We start from the raw sequence: 25,135 nt of genomic DNA, 5'->3' as shown, positions 1-25,135 counted from the left end.
ATTATTCTATATCATAAGTTGTCTGCACTTTTATGTTTTTACTGTATTTCAGTAAAGAAGACTAGGTGAACATTTATGTGCTTCTAATAAGGATCCTTGAATAAACAGTAAGTTAAAGGTCCAGTAAACAGGATTTAGCAACATCTAGCAGTGAGATTGCAGAGCTGAAATTTCTCCGTGTCAAGCATGTAACAGAACTTTGGTGACTGACATGAAAATGTGAATGACCCTATCTAGAACCGCTATTTGGATTGTCCGTTCTGGGCTACTGTAGAAACAACATGGCAGACTCTGTGGAAGAGGACCCGCTCCCTATGTAAATATAAACAGCTCATTATAAGGTAATTAAAGGCCAACAATTCTTATTTTCATGTGATTATAAACCAAAAAAAACATATTTCGGAATATTATATACCATTTCCGCCACTAGATGCTTGCTGTCTTTACCTTAGAATGAATGAGTCATGAGTTTTTATTTATATATATTCAACGCGTCCTCTTGCGTTTTCACCCCGGCCTATGTAGTTCTCCTGCATGCTTGGCACACAGGAGAAGTTTCAGTTGGTTAATTTTAATTAACTGCCAAATTTATCTAGAGTTTTACAGTAGGTTCATACAGGTTAGCTAATGATACATGAACAGGTGAAATCTGCCTTCAGACAAATATTAAAAATAAAAGTTTTGAATTATAAATGAACAATAATATACGCATATTTACTTACTTTCAAGGATATTTTTCTTTTTTAAAAATGATTGAAAATTACACACCCATAAGATGAAGTGTTTGCTAAATATAATTTGAGTTTTCCTTTGCCATTTTTGTACATTTGTGTAGTGTTTCTGTTTTTAAAAAACCCAGAAAGATGTTTAACTGGCAAAACGGGACTCCTAAAAACCTTGATATTAGAGGATGTAAACATATAAGAACTAAAAATGTTAATACTAAACAAATGAAATATTATTTGAAATCAGTCTGATATATAAAAGTAGTCAAAAAAATCAACAGTTCCAAACTGACAGGGTGGCATCTTTAATCAATGTATTGTTGACAATATAGCAAGTTATGTTAGTTAAAATATCAGTTGTGTCGGGAGAGACTTTGGGACAACCAACATATACATACGAGTAAAACAACAACAACGTAAAGAAAAAAAAGTATTCACAAACAGTTTTTCATTCAGCACACACAAGGCATTCACACAGGACTACACACACACACACACAGAAGCTAAAAGCTTGACAGTCACAAAAAAAACAGTCACACTGCCACTTCAGTCAAGCAGGTTTGGATATTCTTCTGTTGGTACAAAAACGGTTGTTCTGACAAAAAAAAAAAGAAAAACCCTATTCTCTAGCATGGTCGTCTCCCTAACCTGCCTCTCTGCTTTCAGTCAAACTATTTGTCGTATGTACAAGTGAGAAGGCAGTATGGCCGCATCGTTTGTAAATAAGAATATTTACTGCAATATTTCTGGCAATTTTTTTTCTCCCTTGTCATACAAAATAATATTTCTCTGAGGTAAGAACCGAGACAGTATCAAAATAGTAAAATCATTGTTTTACTTAAATGCACCACATAATTGGAAAAAGAAAACGACAACTGTGTTGTGTTGTTACTCCAGAACGAGAAAACAAATGATCTGACAGATAACAAGTGGCGACAGCTTTGGAAAAAACAAAACAGTAGGAAGATAAAGAAACAGTGTGTCATTGTTTTGGTAGCTGTGTTGTTTACCAGCTTGTCTGTGTTTGAGCAGGTCGATCGGAGCGAGCGGCCAGAGACGGGTGTCAGTGACATCACAGTTTTTGTCAAGGTCTTTCCTAAAAATCACAGAAAACTAGCAGGGTCAGTGTGCGTGAGGGAAACAAATGAAGTCACTGAAGGTCTGATAGCTGGAGTGAAGCCGCTCAGGGGCGAGAGCACTCTGCACCCTGTGGTCACAGCTGGACAGTGAGAATATGTGGAGCTATGAAGTGGCTAAATGTCCGAGAACAGTGTGCAGGAAGAGAATAAACTGCTGAAGTTTTAAAAGTTTAAAAGTTGAGCAGGACAGCTCTGTGAGATGTCACTTTGTGCTGAATGTCAATAACAGCACACTAACTTGTGAACAATTTTAGTTTAGCATGTTAAGATTTGCTAAATGGTAGAGTTGCACAATATATCATTTTTTAAAATCTTAATCGGGATGTAAAATTTGCGTGATGAAAACACTGCACTGAGAGATTTCTTTAAATTAATTGATTAAAATGTTACTATAATTCTTTTATTGGTTCCTTTTGCGTTCACTTCAATTTGTTCAATAAAAGATTGTCCACTTTAAAAAAAAAAGTATTTTATATTTTAGCTAAAAGCACTGGAAAGACAGAGCTGAGTATACTTTGATATAGGCTTGTTTATCGCAAGTAATATCACTATATTTAGATTTATCACATATCGCATATATAGGAAGTAGAGGCAAAGTCAGGGTCATAAAGTAAGTATTAGACACATTAACATTTTAGATGGGTGGAAGAACGCAGTGCTCACTGCTCAGCCTGAAAAAAAATTCAAGTATTTTGTTACTTGTATTAAGCTATGTGTCCTGTGATGTCACCAGCCCCCAGCTCCCTCTTAATCCCTCCTCTCTCTGCGACACAAAGATCCCTTCACTCTGAAAGGGCCAACTCAGCAATGTGACTTAAACACACCTGCAAACAGGAGTGACACTCTGCTGAGATGCTCTGAATGGGAAGATAATTAAGTCCAGAAGGCATTTTCAGCAAGTTCCCATTTATACCTGGGCAATGAATCCAAACATCACTGGGCACGTTTACAGTTTCCCAGAAACACCGCTGCGGAAGTTTCCCTGCTTTTCAGGAGTTAAGGCAGTGATACCAAGGGCAATGTTTCGCTGATCAGCAACTGTGCTCCACCAACTGCCAGAGCATGGCCGGCACACTGCTGTCAGACAGTCACTCCTGATCTCAAGTCTCACTTTTTTTGCCTCTTGGTTATTCTCTATTAAATTGCCCAAGGAAAAAAAAACACACTCACTACTTTATCATTTGTCACAACGCTGTGTCTCCTTTCAGAATAAAAGGCCGGCAAAGCAAAAGGAAGAGTGTTCTCTATTCCCCCGATCAACAAGAACATTTGCATAAAAGGAATACTACACAATCCTTAAAAGGAAGAAATCTCAGCGCACACGCACACGCACACGCACACACACACACACACAGCAGAACCAACATTTAACACACACACACACACACTCACACACACACACACTCTTCAGCCCAGGAGCCACATAATCTTTCATAAACACATAGTTAGATCATCTTCATTCCAGTGAAGACAATTTCTGCAATGTATTTTTCTTTTTTTTTTCTTTTTTTTAAACATCAACTCTTGGTCTTATACAGCAAAGACTGGTTTCCAGACCATTCACCATCGTGAAGACCCAATTTGAAACTATTAACTGAAATCTCATCTTGTCAATTTAGTTTTGGGGCTGTGGCAAGACTAAAGTTATTAATGGAGACTTAGTTTTTTATAACTTTCTCAATCATTATTCTCACAAAAGCTGGAGAAATATAATCCGGTGTTTACACATATGTGGTGGCCTGCCATGGTTAAACATAGGCCACCACATATGGATTTTATATTTTTGGAGCACTGATGAAATAATATACGATTTGGTTACTCATTGCACCACACTCTCGGAGTGCAGGGCATACTCTGGGCACAGATGGAGCAGCAGAACGCCAGGTGCAATGAAGCTTAACTGTTCATTCTGCTAGGTCTAAAAGTTTGAATTCACTTGCAGCAGCTGCTCCTCTCATCCATCAACCTGATCTGATCATCTCTGAACGGATCAATAGATCAATTATCCACCCTGCGAGTCACAAACTGCTGCTGAGGAAAAAAAGAACTCATGTAGAGCTCTGCCTGAATGCGGTCACAGACCTGCAAAGCCTCCGAATTCAGAGATGGGACACAGACTGACACAAAGGGACACATAAAAGAGGCATTTAAAAGAAAAACTTCAAAACAAAAACTAAAGTTTGCTATCATCGATGACCTTCTGTCGTCAGCTACCGCCACACATACTCTGTAAAACCTGACAAGTTTATCTTACTTCATGTAATTTTGGAAACTGAGTGCCTTGGAAATGTAAATATAGCTATTAATCTTAAATCGTGTTTACTTTATAGCTTGGGTTAAGTTTACTCAAAATTTAGCAGCATTTACTTGTTGCAACTAAAAAAGGACAAGTGAGATTACCTTGTTCTTCTTAAGTGTTAGCAACATCAGTAAACCAAGTTAGTCTGAGTTAACATGATCATGACAAAGAGGCTTTTGCCGATGACGAAGGTAGGAGATGTGCAATTTCTGTTTTCTCGACATGTTTAAGATAATACAAATATGACTGACTACAATGCAGCTGGCAGAATACAAACATATAGCACAGTTTACCTGGTTTACTGAAGTCGCTAAATTAAACTTGTCATTTTTAAGTTGCAACAACATCAGAAAATTAAGTACATTTAACTAAATTTTAAGTAAACTTAAAAAATTGATGTAAACATCAATCAAAACTATATTTAACTACATTTTTCAAGACAATGGGTTTCTTAGGGGTTTTTTTTTGTTTAAAATAAGTAAAATCAACTTGTCAGATTTTACAGTGTGCACTCTAATTTTGTGGGAAACACTTAAATCTGAAATTCACAAAACATTAAAAACATCACTTTGAAGTGGCTAAATCCTCCCTCCATGAATAGAATTTGTGGTACAATTGGACCTTCATGACGTGAATGCTCTGTGACCAACATAATGGCAAGTCGATGATCATTTATATACCTGCAGAGATGCACCCATAACATTTTTTTTGGCAGAGTAAGAGTACAAAATAATCAGATAGTACTTGATAGATGTCGGCCCTTTATAATTTGGACCATCACTTCTAATTAACAGCGAGTAAACTGCAGAAATAATATAATAATACATAATATAATATCGGCCATAATTAAAGTGGAGAAGCAACATATAAGCTGTCAGTCAATGTTATCGGTGCACCGTTATATACAATGATCATCGCATTTCTTCCTTCACATAAAAGACAAAGCTAAGTAGAATCAGACATGTAATTTTTTTTCTAAACAATTCTGTACACAATACACGGGGCGCGGTCATTGGTGTGGGTGTGGCTTCATATTTCTGTCTCTCATCATCTTTCTCACTTTGACTCGCCATGGATTCACTCCGTATGTAGCCGCCAGGAGCTCATTCACAATCGTCTTATTTGTGTCGGCATGGAAAAAGTCCGCTGACACACTGCCTAACAGCAGCCAATCACATTCTGACATTGCAATATGTCTAGCCTATCAGTGCAACATGCCGAGGTGCTATTTGGGGGCGGTGGCACATGGGAGTGAATGCACGGTTTATCATCATAATCGCAACTTCCTGTCGCTCACTTTACCTCTCGCACACATTCTTCTCTTTCTCTTTTTCCCTTGCTCCCACTTGTTTGCCATTTATCAGTGGTGTGTGAGTTTCCAAATTCCCCCTCCACTCTGTTGGAAAACCAACAACAGCGTTTTGGAACTGAGGGGGAAGAACGGTGAATTTTAAGGGCGTCTCAGGTTTTTAGGAACGTTTCAGGGGGTTCTCAAGCTTTGGGAGTGGGATCTATTAGCAGTGCACGCCACCTCCGTTTTCCGGGGTGGCGTCGGAGGCCAAAAGGTGAAGGGCTGAGGGGGTTTGTTTTGGGGTTAGGGTGAAGGGTGGGGGTTTAGTAGCTCACTTCAAGCTCACTCTCTGTGAGCTTAGCATTGTCTCTGACTTCGTCAAATGTGTACGTCTTCACAATCTTCCCGTTCTTAAAGACTGTGTGCAGCAGGTCCTGAGGAAAAAAAAAAAAAAAAATTCGGGTGAATAAAAAAGAAACGGGGTACAGAAGGACAGGTAAAAAGGAGGGTAAGGAGGGGAGAGCAAAAGAGAGGGGGAAGCAGAAAAAGATAAAGGTAAGACTAAAGGCAGGTTAGTGTTGGTGAACTTCTTTGTGCTTGACTCATTCATATGTACAAAAATAGATACTTTATTGTTCTGTACAGGAAAATACTTTATACAAAAGTTACATTCACAATCAAACACAACAGGAGACATCTAAACATAGAACATAAATATCGAAAAAACAAAGAACAAAGGCTAAAATAAATTAAAGAAAAAGAATGAAGAAAAATGTCTGAGCGTTGAACTCACCACGCCATACTCCTCCAGGTCGCCCTTGCCCTCTTCCAGGGTGACAAAGTCGCCACTCTGCGTCCGGTGCAGAGACAGGCGACCTTTCTTCGACCTTTTGTTAGGGTCCGCCACTGGGTCCTTGAACACATTCACCTTTTCCACCACGGAAAGGGAAACAAAGTTTTGTACTGATTTATCAAAGGCTAAATTGTATAAAACTTGGGATGAAAGATTTGGCTACTTTTGCTCTTGAAAGCCTGACACCGACAGTAACTAAGAGGTTAATTAAAACAAAAACAAAACAATAATAATCTCAAGAGGCTTTTCCTTTTAGTCCAGCATTGCATTGACTTCAGCATGGCATTTCAAAGTGCTAAATATCCGTTTAAAGGTGGCGAAAGTTTAATGTTTTGTGATGTAATAGTCTTGGCTTCTGTTTTTTTTCTGTTGACAGACAGCCAGCTAACTGTGTTAACATACAGTAAGATACTGTCCACCATCTGGTCTCCACTGGTTAGCCAGTCACTCTGCACTGTGCACCAACTGGGTGGGAGCTAGCTAGCAGCTAAGCAGTGGGATGGCGTGCTGGTGGTGCTAAGAGAGCTAGTTAGCAATACTAAAGGAGGCTTGCAGCTCAAAATTAAGCTGTTTATTCAGCGGGGAGACCTCGGGAAAGAACGACGGGTGGTCACAATGAATCCGCAGCAAAGGCAGCATGGGTCAGGGTGTTGTTACCAGCGGTAATCACAAAATATGTGGCTAAGCTAGCTAACTTTGACCCAACCTAGCTGGTGTGCAAACATAGTGTCAGCTAGCTAAACAGTGTTATATCTTCTGGCAGGTCATCTGCAGACTCTTGTCAAGTGCAAACACTTGTAAACGGCTACATTACTCGCTGTTAAATTACCATAACTGTTAACAAAATGCTTACTGAAACACAGTAACTACCTTTCATTGGATCAGTACTCACCCCCAGTCCGTTAGTGACCACATAGCTGCATTTAAAGGAGCAGTTGAGCAGATCTCTGGTCAGTTTCTGCAGCAGTGCCCCTCCAGACCCGAAGGCGATATTCTCAATGGACCACCTGTGTTGCTTCATACCCTCCACTATCTGTAGAAAAACACACACAGTAACATTATGTAAGAGATACAACCTATTGCTATGGTAGTGCTGTGTCTCATAGCAACACCGCATCAATAATAAGCATGCGTTTATACCTCTTGCAGTGTGTTGATATCAACTCCGTCTCCCTGGATGACTCTGATGTACGGAGGGAGAACCTTAAAACCTTTGGAGTTCTCCACTGGATGAAACTTCTTACCCAGGATCTCCAAAACCTGACAGATGTAAAAGTAGAGAGCAAGCTAGAAAGTTAGTGTCCTGGCTTGTTTTGAGATTTTGGCTGAAAAGACAAGCTGTCCACGCGACCACACCTTCAAAACTGTATCGAGCGGGTTTCCTGAGTCTGGTCGGACAACCAGCGGAGCATCCGCACTACGCGCCTCGATCAGCGACCGAAGGTCCTCTCCCCAGATCTTCTCGCAGGCGTTATAGATATCGTAGCTGTCGCTGACGATGGAAACGGGCACGCTGGGAAACTGCTTGATGATGTGCTCAAAGGCGTCTTTTTCATGGTCTTTCCCCCACGCTGTGATGGTACTGCACAGAGAACGACAAAGAAATCATTATTCTCTGTCCTACAATAATTTCTCCTCCCACATGGTTTATCAAAGCCAATATTCTTGGGTTGGTCTGAGTTTCCTGCCTTGCATAAACAAATAAACTAACAAGCAGAAAACTTGGAAAGCGCATACTTCCCTCATGGCCAAAGTTTTGGTGCCCCTACAGTTTCAGAGTGGTAAATACAAGTTGGATGGACAGCTGTACAAGCACATTTGTTGAGCAGCTGAGGAATTTGAATAGACAAGCAGGACATCACATAACCGATAAGGTTATAGACTATGTCGCAATCTTTAATAAATGACATTGTCAGGGGCATCACGCTATGCTGTTGGATTGTTGTTTCCTGTTAGATGTCAAACAGATCACAACAGCTTATGTCAGGACATTAACAGTTTGCAATGCTGCATTAACTCTTATCCAGCCCCTCACTCTTTATTTCTGTAATTTACTTTCTCTGTCAACAACAGTGAACAATGATATGTGTATCTTATCTACTTCAGAATTTAATAGACTCCTCCTTGGCTCATGCTATATCTTTTAATCAAATTTCATGTAAATCTGGCCAGCAGTTTTTCTGTAATTCTGTTGACAAACAGACAAAACAAACCGATAACACGACCTCCTTGGTAATAAATGAATGGACGATACTTTCCACCATTCATTCAAAATATAGAGAGGGATATTAGTGAGAGGTTTAACAGCAGGAAACAGCACTCCACATGGCAAGAACATTTGATCAGTTATTTATTTGGAAGAAAGAATATGGAGCAAAAGAGAAACTTAGGTGGAAAAGCATGTTGAGGTAAAAACGTTCTCATAAAACAAAGACAAGAACGACTGAAGACAGTCACAAGACATTCATCAAATGTTACTGCCACAGATCGTCCAGAGGAGGGCAGTACACTCCAGGTTTTAGCACGGACGACACCAGGGCTGGGCCAAACTGTAGTTTCTAAAGGTTAACTCAGGTCTGGTGGAGCCACATTAGACACCTGATGAATTACTGTCAAGAGGCAAGACAAGGACACCCAAACTAAGAAAAAAAAGACATTGTTCATCTTCTTCCCGGTCAATATGGCCCTGAAGACTGTCAGTTTTATGTGCTGAGGTTACGATATCTGAAATGCCTGCCACCACCCCTATACAATGAAGATATCTGGAATTTTGTTTCCATTTTTTTCTATTCGGTACTTTGTGAAGATTTAAAAAAAAAAAAAAAAAAAAAAAAAGACGCAAATGAAATACTTGTTCTGATTTGTTGGCAGTTTGTTTACAGGGCAGGTCTGGTCATTACTCATTAGTCATTTAGGAAACTGGTGGTTTTTGTTTTTAAGTAAATTTCTGTACACCTATATGGCTTTTATTGTTCTTCACAGGTCATTTCTGTTACATTCACAGTGTACAGTAAACACTGGATATACGAGCTCTGAAGGTGACACACCTCTGCTCTGAAACACCCGCCCATCCCTTTCTGTCTACATCCAAATCAAAGTGGAATTTCACTGTGACTCCTCCCTCTGAGGTAGAAACCAAACAGACTTTAGGAGGGGGGGGGGCATTACATAATAGTTACTATGACAACTTCTGCCACTATCCCACAATGCACTGGTGCGGGGAAGAAGGGTGCGCTGGAGCAGCAATAACTGCCCTGGTGGCAAGGAGGAAGCGACTGTGTGTGCATGAGAGCGAAACAGAAAGTGTGTGTGCAGGATAAATGGATCAGTGCCATAAAACAACACCATGTGAGGGGCAAGTGCGTCAGGCCAGCAGCCAATCAAAACCTTCACCTCCAGCCAATCACAGCCTTCCATTCACAAACTGAGATAGATGAACCGGATAATTAGTGTGAGGGTGACCAAGCTCTAATCAGGGAAGCAAATTAACACCACCCTCAGCCAAACGATGAGTACATTTCCACTCGGGGGTTGATAAATTCCCTCCATCAACAGCTTTGGCAAATAATAACCCAACTGTTATTTGAAACACGTTTTCTATTTTGAAAATCAATTTGGCTTGTGAGCCAAAAAGTTTACTCTGAGTCCTGGCTCTGAGCCAAAACGTGGACTATCTCACCAGAGGCGGGACTGGAGATGAACAAAGAAGAGACATGCCTGCTGTACTTTAAGGGAATCTGTGAATATGTGTGTTTATGTCGATAATTAGTGTTGTGCACAGGAATTCATCAGCCTGCAGGGGCTAAAAGTTATGCTTTAATGTTTTTGTGAACTTTGCACGTCCCTTAAAAGGAGAGTTGAGCATGTTGGCAGTCGCCCATCATAACTTGGAAATCTTAAACTACTGTTGGTGAACTAATTCTCTGCACCACAAAAGGCAAGATGCCACTAAATTTTCTGGAAACGCTCTATAGCTAAGAGATGCAGGCTACACAAGCAGGGACAAAGCTTTAATACACAACATTAAAGGGGCTCAAAGCAAAATTCAGAGTGTATGAGTTGTCTGGTTATGGTTCTCGACACGGAGGGGGCTGAGCCAGCTGCTATCTGCTGTTAACGGTGCTAACTCCATAAACAGAGCTAAACAAGAGAAACAATGCTGACAGGGCTAACAGTGTAAACCAGGGGAGAACCTGAGGGTGGGTACTACACTTCTGCTATGACCCTGTCACCATATCAGTGGTAACCGCCATATGAGCTGAGTACAAAGTGGCAGCAATGAGCTAACATGCAGGGCTGTTTGGAGCCAGGTCAAGGCCAAAAGGTTTGTTAATTTGAAAAAAAAAAAAATGTTTGATTATAAAAATATAATTTGAAACTGAAACTTCAAGTTTTAATCTTGAATTGTAAAAGAAATCAAACACATTTTCAAAATAAAAATACATGTAGGAAAATGTTAATATATATTTAAATGTAATTTTTTATTTACCTCTGAGGTCTCATCTTTTTCAGTTGAAGGTTTTATGTTTTCAGATTCAGATTATTTTTTTCGCATTCAAATCTCTTTTTTTTGTTTTAGATTTTTTTTTTTTACTCACAGATCGAATTTTTTTAGTCATAGTTTTGGCCCTGAATTTAGATGTGTGCGTGGGGCTGCCCCATGAAAGTTCAACCAAACAGCATAGGGGGAAACACTAATCTGTAATTTGTAATTTAATAAAAAAGCCCCTGAACCCTGAACACGAAAGGTATCGTATGGTACAAGTTACACCCACTTTTTCTTTAATATAATATAGTCTCTGGCTTTTGTTTTATATCTACTGTCAGCAAAAAGATGTTGCATATTACCTATGCAGCATTTGCATATTCAGCATGGATTAGCTCAAAGGGCTAACTTGGCTTGTTTACTATGGCCTTTAGGCAATTATGTGGACGTTGCTGTAAGTCCCACAGAAGACATACTTTATTAAAGGCAATTCAATTTTTGTGTAATATTTGTACTGAACAGTAAAATGCAATTCCACTGACATAATTTTAAATCCGCTTCACCTCTACTAACATACTGTACATGCACAACCGGACTGTCTCCCCACAACAAACCACGCAAAGCTCTGATTAAAACACTCAGAGGTGACATGATTTAATTTTCTGCTCAGGAAGTCACTACTTCACAACATCTCTACAAAGCAAATAGTGGTTTGCTGCTATATTGTTGCTTTGAATGTTACATACAGAACCTTTAAATAAACCAAATGTTGAGAAAAGTGTATGTGTGTGTCTACCTGTGCTCTGCGGCAGGCACTGAGAAGCCTGGCACGGGGTCCTTGGTGCCGTAGTACTTCTTAATGACTCCGATGCCGGCAACCGTGTCTGTGCCCTTGAAGTTGACCAGATGGGCGGAGGCCCCAATGCCCGCAGTCTGCAAATAGGAGGGAGATGATGTTAGAGGAGGAAAAGGGCGAAGATTTTGCCTGAAATCACTGTGTTGTTATCCATTTTTTTAAATAATTAACATCTTTTATATGTCTCATCAGAAGACAAAAACAATAAATATTTGACAACAGATCTCAATTCATGGTCCACTTCGTGGCTTGTTTCAGAGATTTCTTCCATAACAGTCTGATATTGCTGAAAGATGCAGAAAAACGCTTGTAGGTGGACCTTGTTTGGAGACTGTTTTATCAGAACACTAATTCGAAGGTCAGGAATGAACTTTCAAGCTTAGCCGTATTTGATCCTGTGTAAGGGTAAGCATACGAGAAAACCTCAACAAAATCTACTGTATCGTATATAAAAGTATACCTCTTGTGAGGAGACGCCCCTGTAGCCGAAGTCATGTAGTTTGTACGCTAGTCCGTCCAAGTTCCCAGAAGTCTCAAGGAGGTACTTGGCGAGGATCTTCTTCTGCTCTCTGGAGTTGGTCGCCACAGTGATGGGGTACCAGATCTGAACCAGGATGGTCTGATGGAGGGTAGAAGGACAGTCAAGCTCCCTATTTATTTTAACTTCAGTGTGTCTGAAAGTTTCACTGCAAAAGTTCCTGATTTCTCATTTCTAGCGCTTCACTGAATGTTATTAATTTATTTTTACATTCAAAGCTTTATGTGAGGTTTTCCAATGAAGCTTTGAATGTCTATCATCAAATTTTATGTCATTACCATAAAAAACTATTGAAAAAAAACAAAATCCTTGATTTGATAAAAGTGAATTGTCGCAATAAATTATTTAGTACTTTTTTCTAAATTTAAATCAACTTGAGGTAATTTATCATGCTGTTGGGTTGCTGTTAGGTTGTGCCGCAAATGGATCTACTGCCAGCATTGTTTTTAGCAAGGGTTTTTACCAGCTATTGGACAAAAAAATTATGTTGTCAAAGCCTATTAAGCCAGTTAAGTGAACATAAAATCGGAAACAGCAAAAGTTGCAGCTCAAGTGCTTTTCTGTCAGCACTGAACTGCCCAATAAATGTCTGGTCCAGTCACCCTGCTTTCCCAGTATCCAACTGGTATTTAAAACCCCAAACTAACAGGCTCAGAGGGATCAAAGGCGGCTGCTCATTCACACAAGACAAACTGTGGGAAAAATACATTCCTGGATGCCCCATGTCAACTCTGGCCCTGAGTCACACATTTCAACATGAAAACAAGTGGCTTATCTGTACTCGCCGCCACCAAATTTTATGAATACACACTTTCTATTATCATAAGTGAACAGTATGTGTGTGTGTGTGTGAGAGAGTGAAAGTCTCTTTGCTCTACATTTATCCATTTTCACATACTGTGGCTAATTTTTCAAGTATCATTTTCAAAAATCATCCTGCTAAAGTACACGTCTGATTCAAGATATAATCAGGGTATTACATATTAAATCACAAGTACAGCCTTCCTACAAAAACAAATCGATCTAATGTGGTGACCACTGTGATTATTATGTAATCACACTGTGTTTGAAACGAGGGATGCCCCATGACACAACAGCATGTCACGATTCAATATTATTGCGATTTTAAAAGTTTTGGGATTTGTTGAGTTTTGTGCTAACATATATTGTGATTTATTACCTTTTTTTGTCAACTGTAATGATACCTCTAAAGGAAAATTTTGTCAACAAGGGTTTTCTGTTCAGCTCACTTTTATCATTTTCATTGCAGCAAAATCTATCTAGTGGAGCAAAACAGTATCTGATTTTATTGTTTGAGTAGGCAACCTTATGTTTAATTTGTATTTGAAATTTTAATAACTCATAATAAAAAAATACATACTTGATGTCCGTGTCAACAGGATGCTAGAATTTCTAAACTCGATTTCAAACCTTGAAAACTAAAGATACTTGATACCTAATTGATACTGAGGGCATAAAATTATAATAACTATTAAAAGATTAAAAAGAAAAACAAGGCTACCACACAAGATAACAATGACTTTTGTTTTTAGTAGCAGTTGCTGAATGACTGTAGAAAGTAACAATAAGAGAGCGAGAACATACAGCTGGTACCGGTGTGTCGATATGACTGAAAATGAGTCTTCAAACAATTTTAAATATTCAGAACATATACGTATATATATATATATTATTTTTGACAATATATTGTCAGGCAAAATATACATGACAGCAATAAAAAAAACAGGATCTAAAGCCATCATTCCTTCTCCCTACTGATTTAAAAGTAGTTAAGAATGAAAGAAAATCACATTTTTTGCAAACATCCGACTCTAACTCTTCACTTGACTTTGCCTACTAATACCATGCAGTGTGCTTTTACCCTATGACCCTGAGCAGATCACATGCCTCCTCAGACTAATCATGATCTAAACCATAATATGGACTTATGTGACTAACAGAGCAAGGCTGACGTCCACATACACCCCCCACCCCACACACACACGCATATACAAACACAAGGTCATGTGCCCTCAGCCTTAACGGCATGTTGACCTTTTCACGAGGAATCGATATGCACTTAAACACTATAACAGGATCCACGCTTGATGTCATTTGTCTTACTTCCTATTTCTCCTGAAAGCTGTTTAATTTTCATGACGTAAAATAATAGCAAATGTGTGTTTTTTGCATTAAATTGAATGCTGTCTGAGAGGTGAGATGATTGTGACATTGTGTGACAGTTTGTTAGGGGTTATGTCTTTTCATGGTAAAATGGGGCAGCAGTACGGTAAAAACAACACTCGGGAGGAATGTGTGCACACAAACAGACACTCGTGCCAACATCACTTCTCGGTCAACGTCCCAGAACAAAATGGAGGGAGATAAGGGATGAGAGTGGGGGGGGATGAGGGAGGTCGGGGGGACAGAGAGCAAAAAGAGCAAGAGAGACATAAGAAAAAAAGATTATGATGATGGAAAGAAAGAAAAGAAGAAGAAGGGACAGCAGTAGCAAAGGGGAGAAACAGCCCAAGGACGGCAGGCTGAATGCTATGGCTAATTTTACATGAAGAATGACTGTGTGTGTGTGTGTGTGTGTGTGTGTGTGTGTGTGTGTGTGTGTTTATGCATGTATTTATATCAGCCGTGGAGACTGTGTGTGTGTGTGTGTGTGTGTGTGTGTGTGGTGTATCCAAATTTATCAGGACAGTGTGTGTGTGTTGTGACTGTGCTCTTGGCTGTGGGTGACCTACGTCCAAGCACTCTTTCCTTTCATTGGTGTATTGGTCATTATAGTTGAGTGTGTGTGTATGTGTGTGTGTCACATAGATCCTTATGTAAGTCAACTGGACTTGCAAAACTTGCTGGGATACTTAAGTAAAAAAAAAAAAAAGAGAGACAGAAAGGCATCTACAAAATCAAAGAAAAAACTGTCACTATTGAGAAATGTGTCCACAAAACTTTCACACATGTCCCTTTGTACAAAATGTCAAAAGCTTTTTGTATCTATGGATCAAAATACACTAAGCTTGTTTCCTTTTGATCATCATCTAAGGAATTGCTTCATGAGAGAGGTCAGACACAATAATAATGAATGGACAGACATGGGAAAAGAGAGACACAGAGAGCATCAGTCAAAGAGAGCAGTTAAGAGACAGGGAGGGAGACGGAGTGAAGATATCGCTCATGGTTAAATGAATTTAAGTTCTGCCGAGTCACTGACGACAGTCTGTTCATGCAGCATTAAGCTCATGAGATCTTCCTCGTCTCGGGGCAGACTCACACAGTGCATAAACTCAACGTCATAAATGCAGCACAGACACCAGACTGCCTGCTTCAAATCAGGAAAATCTATTTTTCTGTGATGTACTTTTTCCTCACAAATGACACATAGCTTTATATTAGTGTGTTTTAAACACGGCAGGAGAAGAGAAAACAAAGTCCGCACACTAGATTAGATGGAGAAATGTCTGCTGAGTCACTCCTGTGTTAGGAAGATATTGATCTCAACTAAAACTTAATTTTGTTGTTATTATTACTTTATCTGTTATTTACTGATAAATCATAGTTGTTCGATAAGGATACATTGGTGAATGGTTAAGGAATTATTAACTATGTGATTTTGTTAATTGTCCTTTGTATTTATTCATATTTATATATTAAAATATGCTTTAAACTGTTAAAAGTTAATATATTGTTCAAATTTGCTTTTGCAATAAAAAAAAAGTTTCTTCATGTTGCTGACAATCGTTTTGTGCTTTTTTTTTTTTTTATAAGTATCGGTTTAGGTGCTTGTACAGTTTTTAAAGCATAATTTCAGCACTGGTGTCGGAAAAACCCCAAACCCAACGCCTGTTATTAACGGCACCAAAGCAGCTTCCGTTTTTATAAGAAGACCATCATGGAAACAAGGCCTCCGGCTTATATTGTGGTTACATCCTCGTGATTTGTAACGTGCGTAATGACTGCGGCAAAGTGCAATATGTGCAAAATCAATCAATCAATAAAAAAGACAATGCGCTTGGAACTAACTCCGTTATAGGTGAACCCAGCGGCCCTTCCTCTCTGCATTTTAATTTACTTTAAGCCTGCGTCAAAGTGAATAACGTTGACATACATTATTTCCACAGTTCAGAATAATTTGATGTGAAGATGTGATGCCTCAGGGAACAGGACATTGGTTTATTGCTTTTGGGAGGAGGCCTCTTACCTCTGCTCCTGTTGTGTGTGTGATTACGGGTGAGTCAGTGGCAGCAGGGTAGCAATGAAGGTATTTGTCCTGGACTAGAAGCTTAAATTTGATGCAAATACAGTATAAATATATATAAAAAGGCATAGCAATTTTTTCTGTTTGTTTTTTGTTTTGAAAAAGTTGAGCAGTTTCAATGTATACGTAACAGTGATTAAATTGTTTTATTCTTCTTTTATTGAGTCTGATTCTCAACATCCTCTACATGTTGAGTGCCAGATGCTTCCATCAGGGAGGAAGTTCAAGAGATAAAAATTATTTGTTCCATTTTTGTTTTTTTTTTAAGTAAATTATAACCCCTGATGTAATTTCAGTGTATCTTCTTTTTCCATGATTCACAGTGTAGGAGATATGAATCTAATGCTGTGCTGTATGTATCTGATTCTGTAGTGATTTAGTACTTTTTGTCGAATACAACAACACCAAACAATCCCCTGACTCTCTGCTGTTGTACTTTTTTTTGGGCCAACCTTTATAAATGACTTTGCTGCAGTTACAGCACATCTCCAAGCAGCCATTAAGCGTCAAGTCATGACGGGGCTGTAATTCAGTGAGATTTAAGGAGAGATAAGAGGTGTCGTTGGGTGTGCTGCCAAGCAAAATAGTTTATGGCTCTTATAAAACCATTAACTCTCCATTGTAATAAAAAGGGCATAAATGCTGCTAATATAATTTTGTCTTTAAATCAATAATCAAATAAAGCTCACCGTTAAATCTCCCTGATATGCTTGGCAATGTAGTTTTCATAGCAATGCAAGTGGCACATTAAATTTAAACTGTTATACGAGGGCATAGAGATGAGAAATTTACAATGGCTTTAGAGCTGAAAAACACATCATTTGCCACAATGCAGCCATCCTTTCCTGCCTGACACACACTAATAGAATAATACACTTGTGTCATGTCAGGACATATGGGAATTGGCCTGCTATCCATTCTGGGCCCAGAAGACAAAGAAAACAAACGTACCTCCACCCAGTTGGTGAGCCAGTAGCATTCAGGGTCTGTGCTCTCCACAGTGAACAGAACGTTGCCTCGAGGAATGACGCTCCCCTCTGGCACCGCCTTGATTTCAATAGGAAGGTGTCCATTGTATTTCTGTAAACACACACACACAAATATCCCACTCAGATTCAGATTTACACGGTGGCAGTTCTGTCTCAGTGTCTTGTACAGAGTGTTTCTTTCTTGAGATGACCTCAAAAGAGGGAGACTAGAGTGACACACATCTGGAGGCGATACAGTTTTTGGTGAGATTCGACCTTCAGACTTGTGCTTCACGCCTGGGCACAATGTGGGAAGGCAGTGAGATTACATTATGGAAAATATAACTAAGCTTCCTGCATTTTAAACCCAGTCTGAAGCATATTTTGTGTTGCATTTCACACTTTAGAGCCTATACCATAATATATACTAATACCAAAAGAGATCAACATTCATGTGCTTGATGAGGGCCGTTTATGTGCTAGTTTATATTAAGGATGTGTGTGATTAGTCAACTTTCTTTCATTGAAACATGCACAAATACATGTGCACTGTTTGACGCAATGGATTAAACTGCGTGTGCATCTGTGCAAACAACATAAGTCCGCAGCCCTCCCTGAACGTCCACCATGATGGGGCACAAGAAACATCCTGGGAAGCCTGGACGTACGTACATGTGTGTGTGTGTGTGTGTGTGTGTGTGTGTGTGTGTGTGTGTGTGTGTGTGTGTGTGTGTGTGTGTGTGTGTGTGTGTGTGTGTGAATGGAGATTCCAAATGGTTCTAATAACTAGGTTAAATTGTGCTTAATTTTGACTGTTTAAAAAGTGCGTTTTCTTAATTTTATACTTGTCGACTCGTCTAAGTTTTAAAATTCTGCTTAAAAATCAGGGAAATTAGTTGTTAGGAACATCCTTAATTAATAATTAATCAATATAAAAGTCAGTGATTCATAAAAGACATGCTGCCAGACTGAGAGCTGATTCAGCAATGTGGTAAACAACGATGATTTTTTTTTTTTATATGTCCTGTTTCATGTATTTATTTATGTACAAGCCCTTTTGTCAACTCTGTTGTTTTTAAATGTGCTTTATAAATAAATTTGGATTGGATAAATACTGAGTACAAGTGAGGTGAACTTATATACTTTATTGACACTTCACCTCACTTCATCAGTTCAGAGCGCCGTGCTCTCTCCAAGGTGCTGACAGAGTACCTCTCAATAACCAGAAAACATTGTGCACATTTTCTTCGATATATAAACTAGCTGTAATTCATTTCAGTTGTGAAATCTGAGTTTTATCTCAAGAATTTACGGCTTACGCCCTTTTTCTTGTGAGGAAACCACAGCACCAAATGTGGCTCAGATTTTTCTCATTTTGTTGTGCAGGCCGTTACTACACATACACTCGGCAAAATATTGGCCCAAAATCAGCCAGGCCGATAATCTGTCAACACCTACTCTCAATGATTCTTCCAAGAAATATGCATAGAAATAGTTTTGCACAACAAAGTATCACCTTGAAAAAAGTTTTTTTCAGGGCACTCTTGACAATCTCTTACCTCCAAAATATAAGTCCAGCCCTTCTCATTGAAAACATCATCCTGGAAGTGTTCTCTGTAAACCTCCTTTGCCTCCTGGATCTTCTCCGGGGTCACTACCTTTCCTGGAGAGGAAGAAGGGAAAGGAAGCAGAAGATGATTTATAGAGATGTGTTGGAAAAACACACACTGACACAGAAAAGGCACAGGAATGCTACTCTACCGTCTACTGTTGTAATTAAATAAGAAGCACCCCGTGCATGGCGACAAGGCGTCTTTATCCAAACACACACTACTTTGTCTCATTTCAAGCTTGTAGACCATAGAAACTGTTGTACACAAGAAACCACAACTGCTAATAGAAGGGGATGTGGGGCGGGATTCATTATCTCTGCTGGTTGCCTGACAACCTCAAAGTAAGAACAAGTATCTTCAACCCGACAGCAAGGGAGATCTATACAACCTCTACAGTTTCAAGGTGGACACCCAAGATTAGTGTCACCATATAGTATCTGATCAATGGCCCCCCCCTTCTGGTCCTGAGTCATGGCGTTGAGTGATGGTCAGAAAAGTGTTTTTGCATCATGTTTAGTGCACTGTTTAGCTGTAAAATTAGAAAGCTGGTTAGAGAGCCAATACATGAATTTCTCCAAAATCCTAAACTATCGCTTTGGTGGTAAAGTTTCTAAATTTGTCATCCTGTTTCCAAAATGTCATTAACATTGCCCACTAAAAGGCATGACTAACTGTAATGTCAGAGCTAAACCAGTTCTTAGTTTCCACTGAAATTCATTTAAATTTTTGGGAGAATTAATGAAAAACATGACAAGTGTTTCCCCAAAGTAACAACAGGAGATTAAAGGTCCAGAAAAATCATGATGCACATTTTTGGTTTCATAAGCTTGAGGATCAAGCATTCATCTCTAATAGTTGGCCTAATCATTGAGTTCTGAGCGACGCCCAGCGCAGACAGCTGGTCTTTCTCCCTCATACGGTGAAAGAGCAGCTGTGCTTTTGTCTCGTCTCTCTCTGTTCTCCCTGGCTCACTGTCTCCCCCGCACCTCTGCTACCGCACCATGAAATCCTCTTAAGAGACAGGAGGGAGATGCATTCTCTCATTCTTTCTTACTTTCTTTCCACTCCTTCTCTTTCTGTCTCTCTTGCTCTCTCTCATGCCCCTTGGGATCGCACTGGCGAACTTAAACAGCCACCTCTACCATCTTGAGTTAATTGGGGCATAGAGTATACTGTGTGCAGGCCGCAATAGACAGCACCTGCCCTGCTGAAGTGTCCTTAAGCAATGCACTGAATGATGAGCAGTTTGCGGTTCTGTGGCTGACCCTGCACTACTCTGACCTTGTCCTGGAAGGGGAGGGGAGAAAAAAGATAAAATTCTCCCACGGGGAGCAATAACACATCACAAAAGGCTTTTGGTATGTGCCCTGATTGCAAACTGGGACTCTCTGGACAGAGATTGCACAACTGACTCCAATAAATGAAAGTAAGAAAGCCTTCAGACCCTTATTGAATTTGTTCAGTTGACTAGAAACACAAATGTATTTACACAAACATGAAGAATCATTAACAGAGGTCCTGGCAACAATGGGCAAAACCTGCAAGCTGCAAAGTCATTCAGTCTGGCAGCGTTTGCCACCAACAACCTCCTACTGGGTCGGAGGTAGGCGCTTCAATGTTGCGCTCAAGGGCGCTTTTTTCCATGGAACATACAACACAGAACATGTGCATTCATTTCAGTTATTACACCCCTTTTCTTCCAAAATCAGCATGTGTACAGGTTTGTATGTTTTTAAAACACAGGCAAACATGCTAAAAATAGGCTTTTGACTCATTTACCATTGCCAGTAGAGCAGAACTGTGTACAAGCTCTGCAGCAGACGAGAAAACTTTTTTCTTCTGGTGTGTCACATTCAACGTTACAGAGAGGCCATAAAACAGGTTAGTAAAGAGCAGAAAGCAGCATGGTGGCCAGTAAAAATGTTACGGTGGTTACTTCTCTTTCATATCCTTTACTTATTCAGTCTCCCTTTCAAACTCTGAGCAGAAAATTTGTGATGACATTTGAGTACTCACTGGGCAGAGACGAACAGTATTTTATTTATTTATACAGTTTAAGATTACAGCGACAGTGCTCATTAATAGACATTTCTGTAAATGTGCCGGTTTAACCAGATTGGCTAATTTTAAGTGTAGTCCTCGGCAGGTGTGATAACAACTACAGAAAAAGAAAGCAAAGCACACTTTAGATTTTGAATAATTTACCCTCATTGTATCTTGCCATGAAAGGGACTAAAATTAGCTGGAGTCGATAAATACCTATGACCACTGCAGAGTCACTTGACCTGGGTGTGAATGCTGTTTGTAACCTTTCCAATTACATTAACAAGCCAGATGTTAGCAGGTGTTAGTGGGTTTGTTGTGCAGTAAAATAGTTGTTTAATAAGGACTTACCTTTTAGGTATTTGTTGAGGATGTACTGTAGGCCGTAGAAGACGGTTTTGTCATATTTGACTTTTCTGTTTTTGGTGGGATCTGTCCTCTTCTCACGGCACTCGAAGTAGGAGTACACTTTACTCGTGTTGGGAGGGTACTGTTTGTAATGTGTTACCTGCAGAGACACAGCAAACATCAAGGTGATGAAACGTGGCCAACAACGCATAAATTGATTTGGAATAATACAACATGAATGCACATAAACTGATCGCATAACTGAAGCCACACACAAAAGATGTGCAGACCCTGAAACCGAACAAAAAACACACACTCAACTGTGAACTCCATTATAAATGAGAAAAATCAATCTATGTTTGCTCCTATAGGAATGGTTTTTACTTCTTATGATTAAAATAAAGAAGCTCTTTATGTTAACCCCAGCCTCATTAATAGCTCGTCAGGAGACTTAAAAAGTGTCATCATAATGTTTTATCTATGAGGTATTACTGACAGTTAGATCATGAGTTTCACTGTGAACCACGTACAAGAAGTCATTTTCAAATAAAAATGGCTCTCTTTTTTTTTTTTTTTTTACAGTTACAATAGAAATGCTGATTATGATTTTTTATGATTATGGTTATTGATAAAATTATTATAATCTGTATGTGTAATATCCAACAAAATTTTCAGATTTAAAAGTTAACAAAAATTAAATGTGATCAAATATACACAAAACTGAAAAGAACCAATCCATATGTACTCATTTTGATCTCATCTAAAAAATAAAGGGGCAGTGTAAATCAAGTTAGCTTCATTCAGGATTAACAAATCAGTCCTCAAACTGCCTTCAAAGGGCCAAATTGTCTTGATGAGATCAAACAAGATTATTGAAGCCTGATATCAGAATGTGAGTCTGAATTAGTTAAGCAACATTTGAAGAACAGGGCACAGGTCTTGTGATATTTCGGCATTGCTTAACAATAATCTGGAAGTTTCACAACAACTGCAAAATACTGGATCGAGCAACCTTTCAGAGGAACTGACAAAAACCTTTCATATAAATGCTGAAACACATTTGAGATTACAAAGCAAGTCTTGTCTTAAAATTGCTAGATAACATGGAGAAAATGCTGATTGCACATTTAGGCCTTGTCCATATGGACATCGGTATTTTGTAAAACAGGGTTTTCCCCTTGTGCTCTCAAAATTAAATAAATAAATGAATAAAATCCTGTCAACACAAGCAATGTTATTAAAAAAAATCTTCATCCAACTAAAAACCCAAAATACGACTGATTTTGCTGTCAAAATCAAGCCACACCAACAGAGGGAAAAAAAAGCTGTACCCCTAAAGCCACGCGAAACAGATGATGGCCAATCCGAAGCCTGAAAAAACATTTACCAGAAGGCTATCTGGAGCAATGACCTCCGTAGTACATTCTGACATCTCTGTTACTCTATATAATGGAAGAGTAATTGTACATTTATGTGTAAACATGAAAACAATTCCTGTTAACAAGGTTAGAGCCATTACTATTTTAGCACTGTAAAAACGGTGCCTCATTTTTCACGCCTTACAAAAGAAAAAACGGCGCTGACTGCAGTTACAAGCCAAAATCTCAGTTTTCCCTGTCTACACATCAACACTGAAAACTGAGTTTCTGAAAATCTTCACCCCGGGGTCCAGAGTTCACAGATCAGTTTTCAGTGACCTAAAGCATAGTTTGTGCGTGGACTAAAGGCTAAGATGGATAGAAAAAGCTATGTGTTCAGAGTGTACATGTACAAGTGTACATGAGTGTACGTGCCTACAAGTCTGATCACAGTCATTACACATTATATTTTTGTTGGACATTGGAGCAGTGTTAGGGATGCAAAAGGCAACAATAAAACATATGAAAGCAAATCAAATTTTCATGCTTGGAAATATAGGAGTCTAAGAATTCAGTAGCTCACAGCCAACAGACACTTTCCCAAGAGCTATTCAGGGTCAGGACTGAAAGATTACCGAGCCCTGCCGTCGTGGTATTTTATCTGCGATTACAGCAAACATTCCAGTTTAACAGAGGACCGTCAATCAATCCATTGTGTTAAACCAAATAATACAGTGCTAAAATGTCAGAAGTCAGGGCAAGGCATGTCTGTCTTTTCCCACACATACACGTTCTCTTTCGTTTTGCTTTTATTGAGAAAATACCTGTCTTACTGCTGTGTGTGTGTTTCCAGTGATCTCCTAATCTACTGTCAACTGACTGACACCTGAAACAGTGACATTTAAAATCTAGAGTGTACAATCAAGTCCTCAAGGCACGTCAAGGCATGCCTCACACACGCACACAGACAGTTACCTATTTCAGGGGGACTATATCTTAAAGATACACACACACTGAAAGAAAAAAGGCACTGTCAGCTGTAGCCATCAGGGCATCAATTAAATCCTAAACGAGTCCAGGGATTACACAGAGTACACTGGGGCATTGAGGGGCAATTTCCACAAATAAGACTGACAAGATGATGCCAACGGCTTAGGCTCACTCAAAATGTAGCTTAAAGTGTTTAATGGCAACCACAGGAGTCCAGAGATGTCAAGAGTTCAATCTCTTGTCGTAATAAGCTGCACTCACTGAATATCAATGGCAAAATACTGCAAGCCTTCAGAGAATATTACTAAATCAGAAAAATGTGTGGATCAGGGCTAGAGAAATAATTAAGCGATGAAGGAACACATTTTACTACAGGAAATACACTGCTTAATATGGGTCTGAGAATGCCCTTCATTTGATTACAACCTTGGAAAAATGTCTCAAACAACATAATAACAACCTGTGAAAATGGCCTAAAGGAAACGATACAACTCCTCGCCTGCAGTTTGGGAAGAAGAGAAGAGATAAATGTCAATGAACTACTCAGTTTCTTTGACCCCTGTCTCTGTCCTTTCCTCTGGGCTTTCGAGGACTCAAAATAGAGTCAACACACACAACATGACACTGGGACTGACCACGTGTGTGTACACATTCACTGGCCCACATGCCGTTATATATACACAAACACTGTTTTAAAAATCACATAACATGTAGCAGTCTCGTTTGCAAGGCACACTAGAATGAACTCTCTGTGTATTATCTAATATAATAGTACAGTATAATGGCACATCTTGAAATAAAAGAAACCTATAGTTGATTATAAATCATACAGGATGTGCCGTGACAAAGTTTTAATACAGGAGATGTGGTAGGTCTGCAGATTTCAATGTGTCTACTATGAACACACCTGCACCAGTCATTAAAGCTGCACAAATCAATATGTAATATGTAATCAATGGGTAAAATATCTGTGTGTTAACTGAAAAGAGTTATTTGTTGGCAAACACACAGAATTAGCATCGAACTCTCAGGTTCCCCTCGGCTCTATGGTGCGTTTTGGTGTCTTTCAATTCAATGTTTCATTTTCACAACCGGCAACTTCACTGTTTGGTTTATTCTCAGTCATTTCGTGCAAAAAATGCTCTAAAAAAAGACCATTGAAAGGCTTTACAGTACACCTGCATCTACAACTTCAGAGCTGCAACTATTAGTCACCAACTACTCTGACAATCTGATAATTGTTTTAGTTATATTTTAAAGTAAAAATTATAACTGCAAAGTTGTTTTAGTAACTTTTTAAAGCAAAAATGACAATTTGGTTATTGTTCTAGTAGTTCTTTAAAGAAAAAATGCAACGCATT

At 39.1% G+C, this 25,135-nt stretch overlaps 1 protein-coding gene across 1 annotated transcript in view; it reads right to left on the bottom strand.

The window, feature by feature from the left end:
• Positions 1-1,006: 1,006 nt before the first annotated feature.
• Positions 1,007-25,135, bottom strand: part of nampt1 (nicotinamide phosphoribosyltransferase 1) — a 29,982-nt gene continuing 5,853 nt past the window's right edge. The window contains exons 2-11 of the mRNA XM_042511048.2: positions 21,430-21,586; positions 18,982-19,085; positions 17,406-17,534; positions 12,110-12,268; positions 11,590-11,726; positions 7,664-7,889; positions 7,448-7,567; positions 7,200-7,340; positions 6,248-6,382; positions 1,007-5,888 (exon numbers count right to left, since the gene is read on the bottom strand). Coding sequence (XP_042366982.1) covers positions 5,778-5,888; positions 6,248-6,382; positions 7,200-7,340; positions 7,448-7,567; positions 7,664-7,889; positions 11,590-11,726; positions 12,110-12,268; positions 17,406-17,534; positions 18,982-19,085; positions 21,430-21,586 — 1,419 coding nt within the window. The 3' untranslated portion in view covers positions 1,007-5,777. The remainder of the gene's footprint in view (positions 5,889-6,247; positions 6,383-7,199; positions 7,341-7,447; positions 7,568-7,663; positions 7,890-11,589; positions 11,727-12,109; positions 12,269-17,405; positions 17,535-18,981; positions 19,086-21,429; positions 21,587-25,135) is intronic.

Source organism: Plectropomus leopardus, chromosome 22 (genome assembly GCF_026936395.1).
Source record: "Plectropomus leopardus strain MGB_pleo_1.0 chromosome 22, ASM2693639v1, whole genome shotgun sequence".
In the NCBI taxonomy this organism is placed as follows: domain Eukaryota; kingdom Metazoa; phylum Chordata; class Actinopteri; order Perciformes; family Serranidae; genus Plectropomus; species Plectropomus leopardus.
The sequence above is the reverse complement of the archived record's forward strand: the minus strand, read 5'-3'. Positions and strand labels throughout refer to the sequence as shown.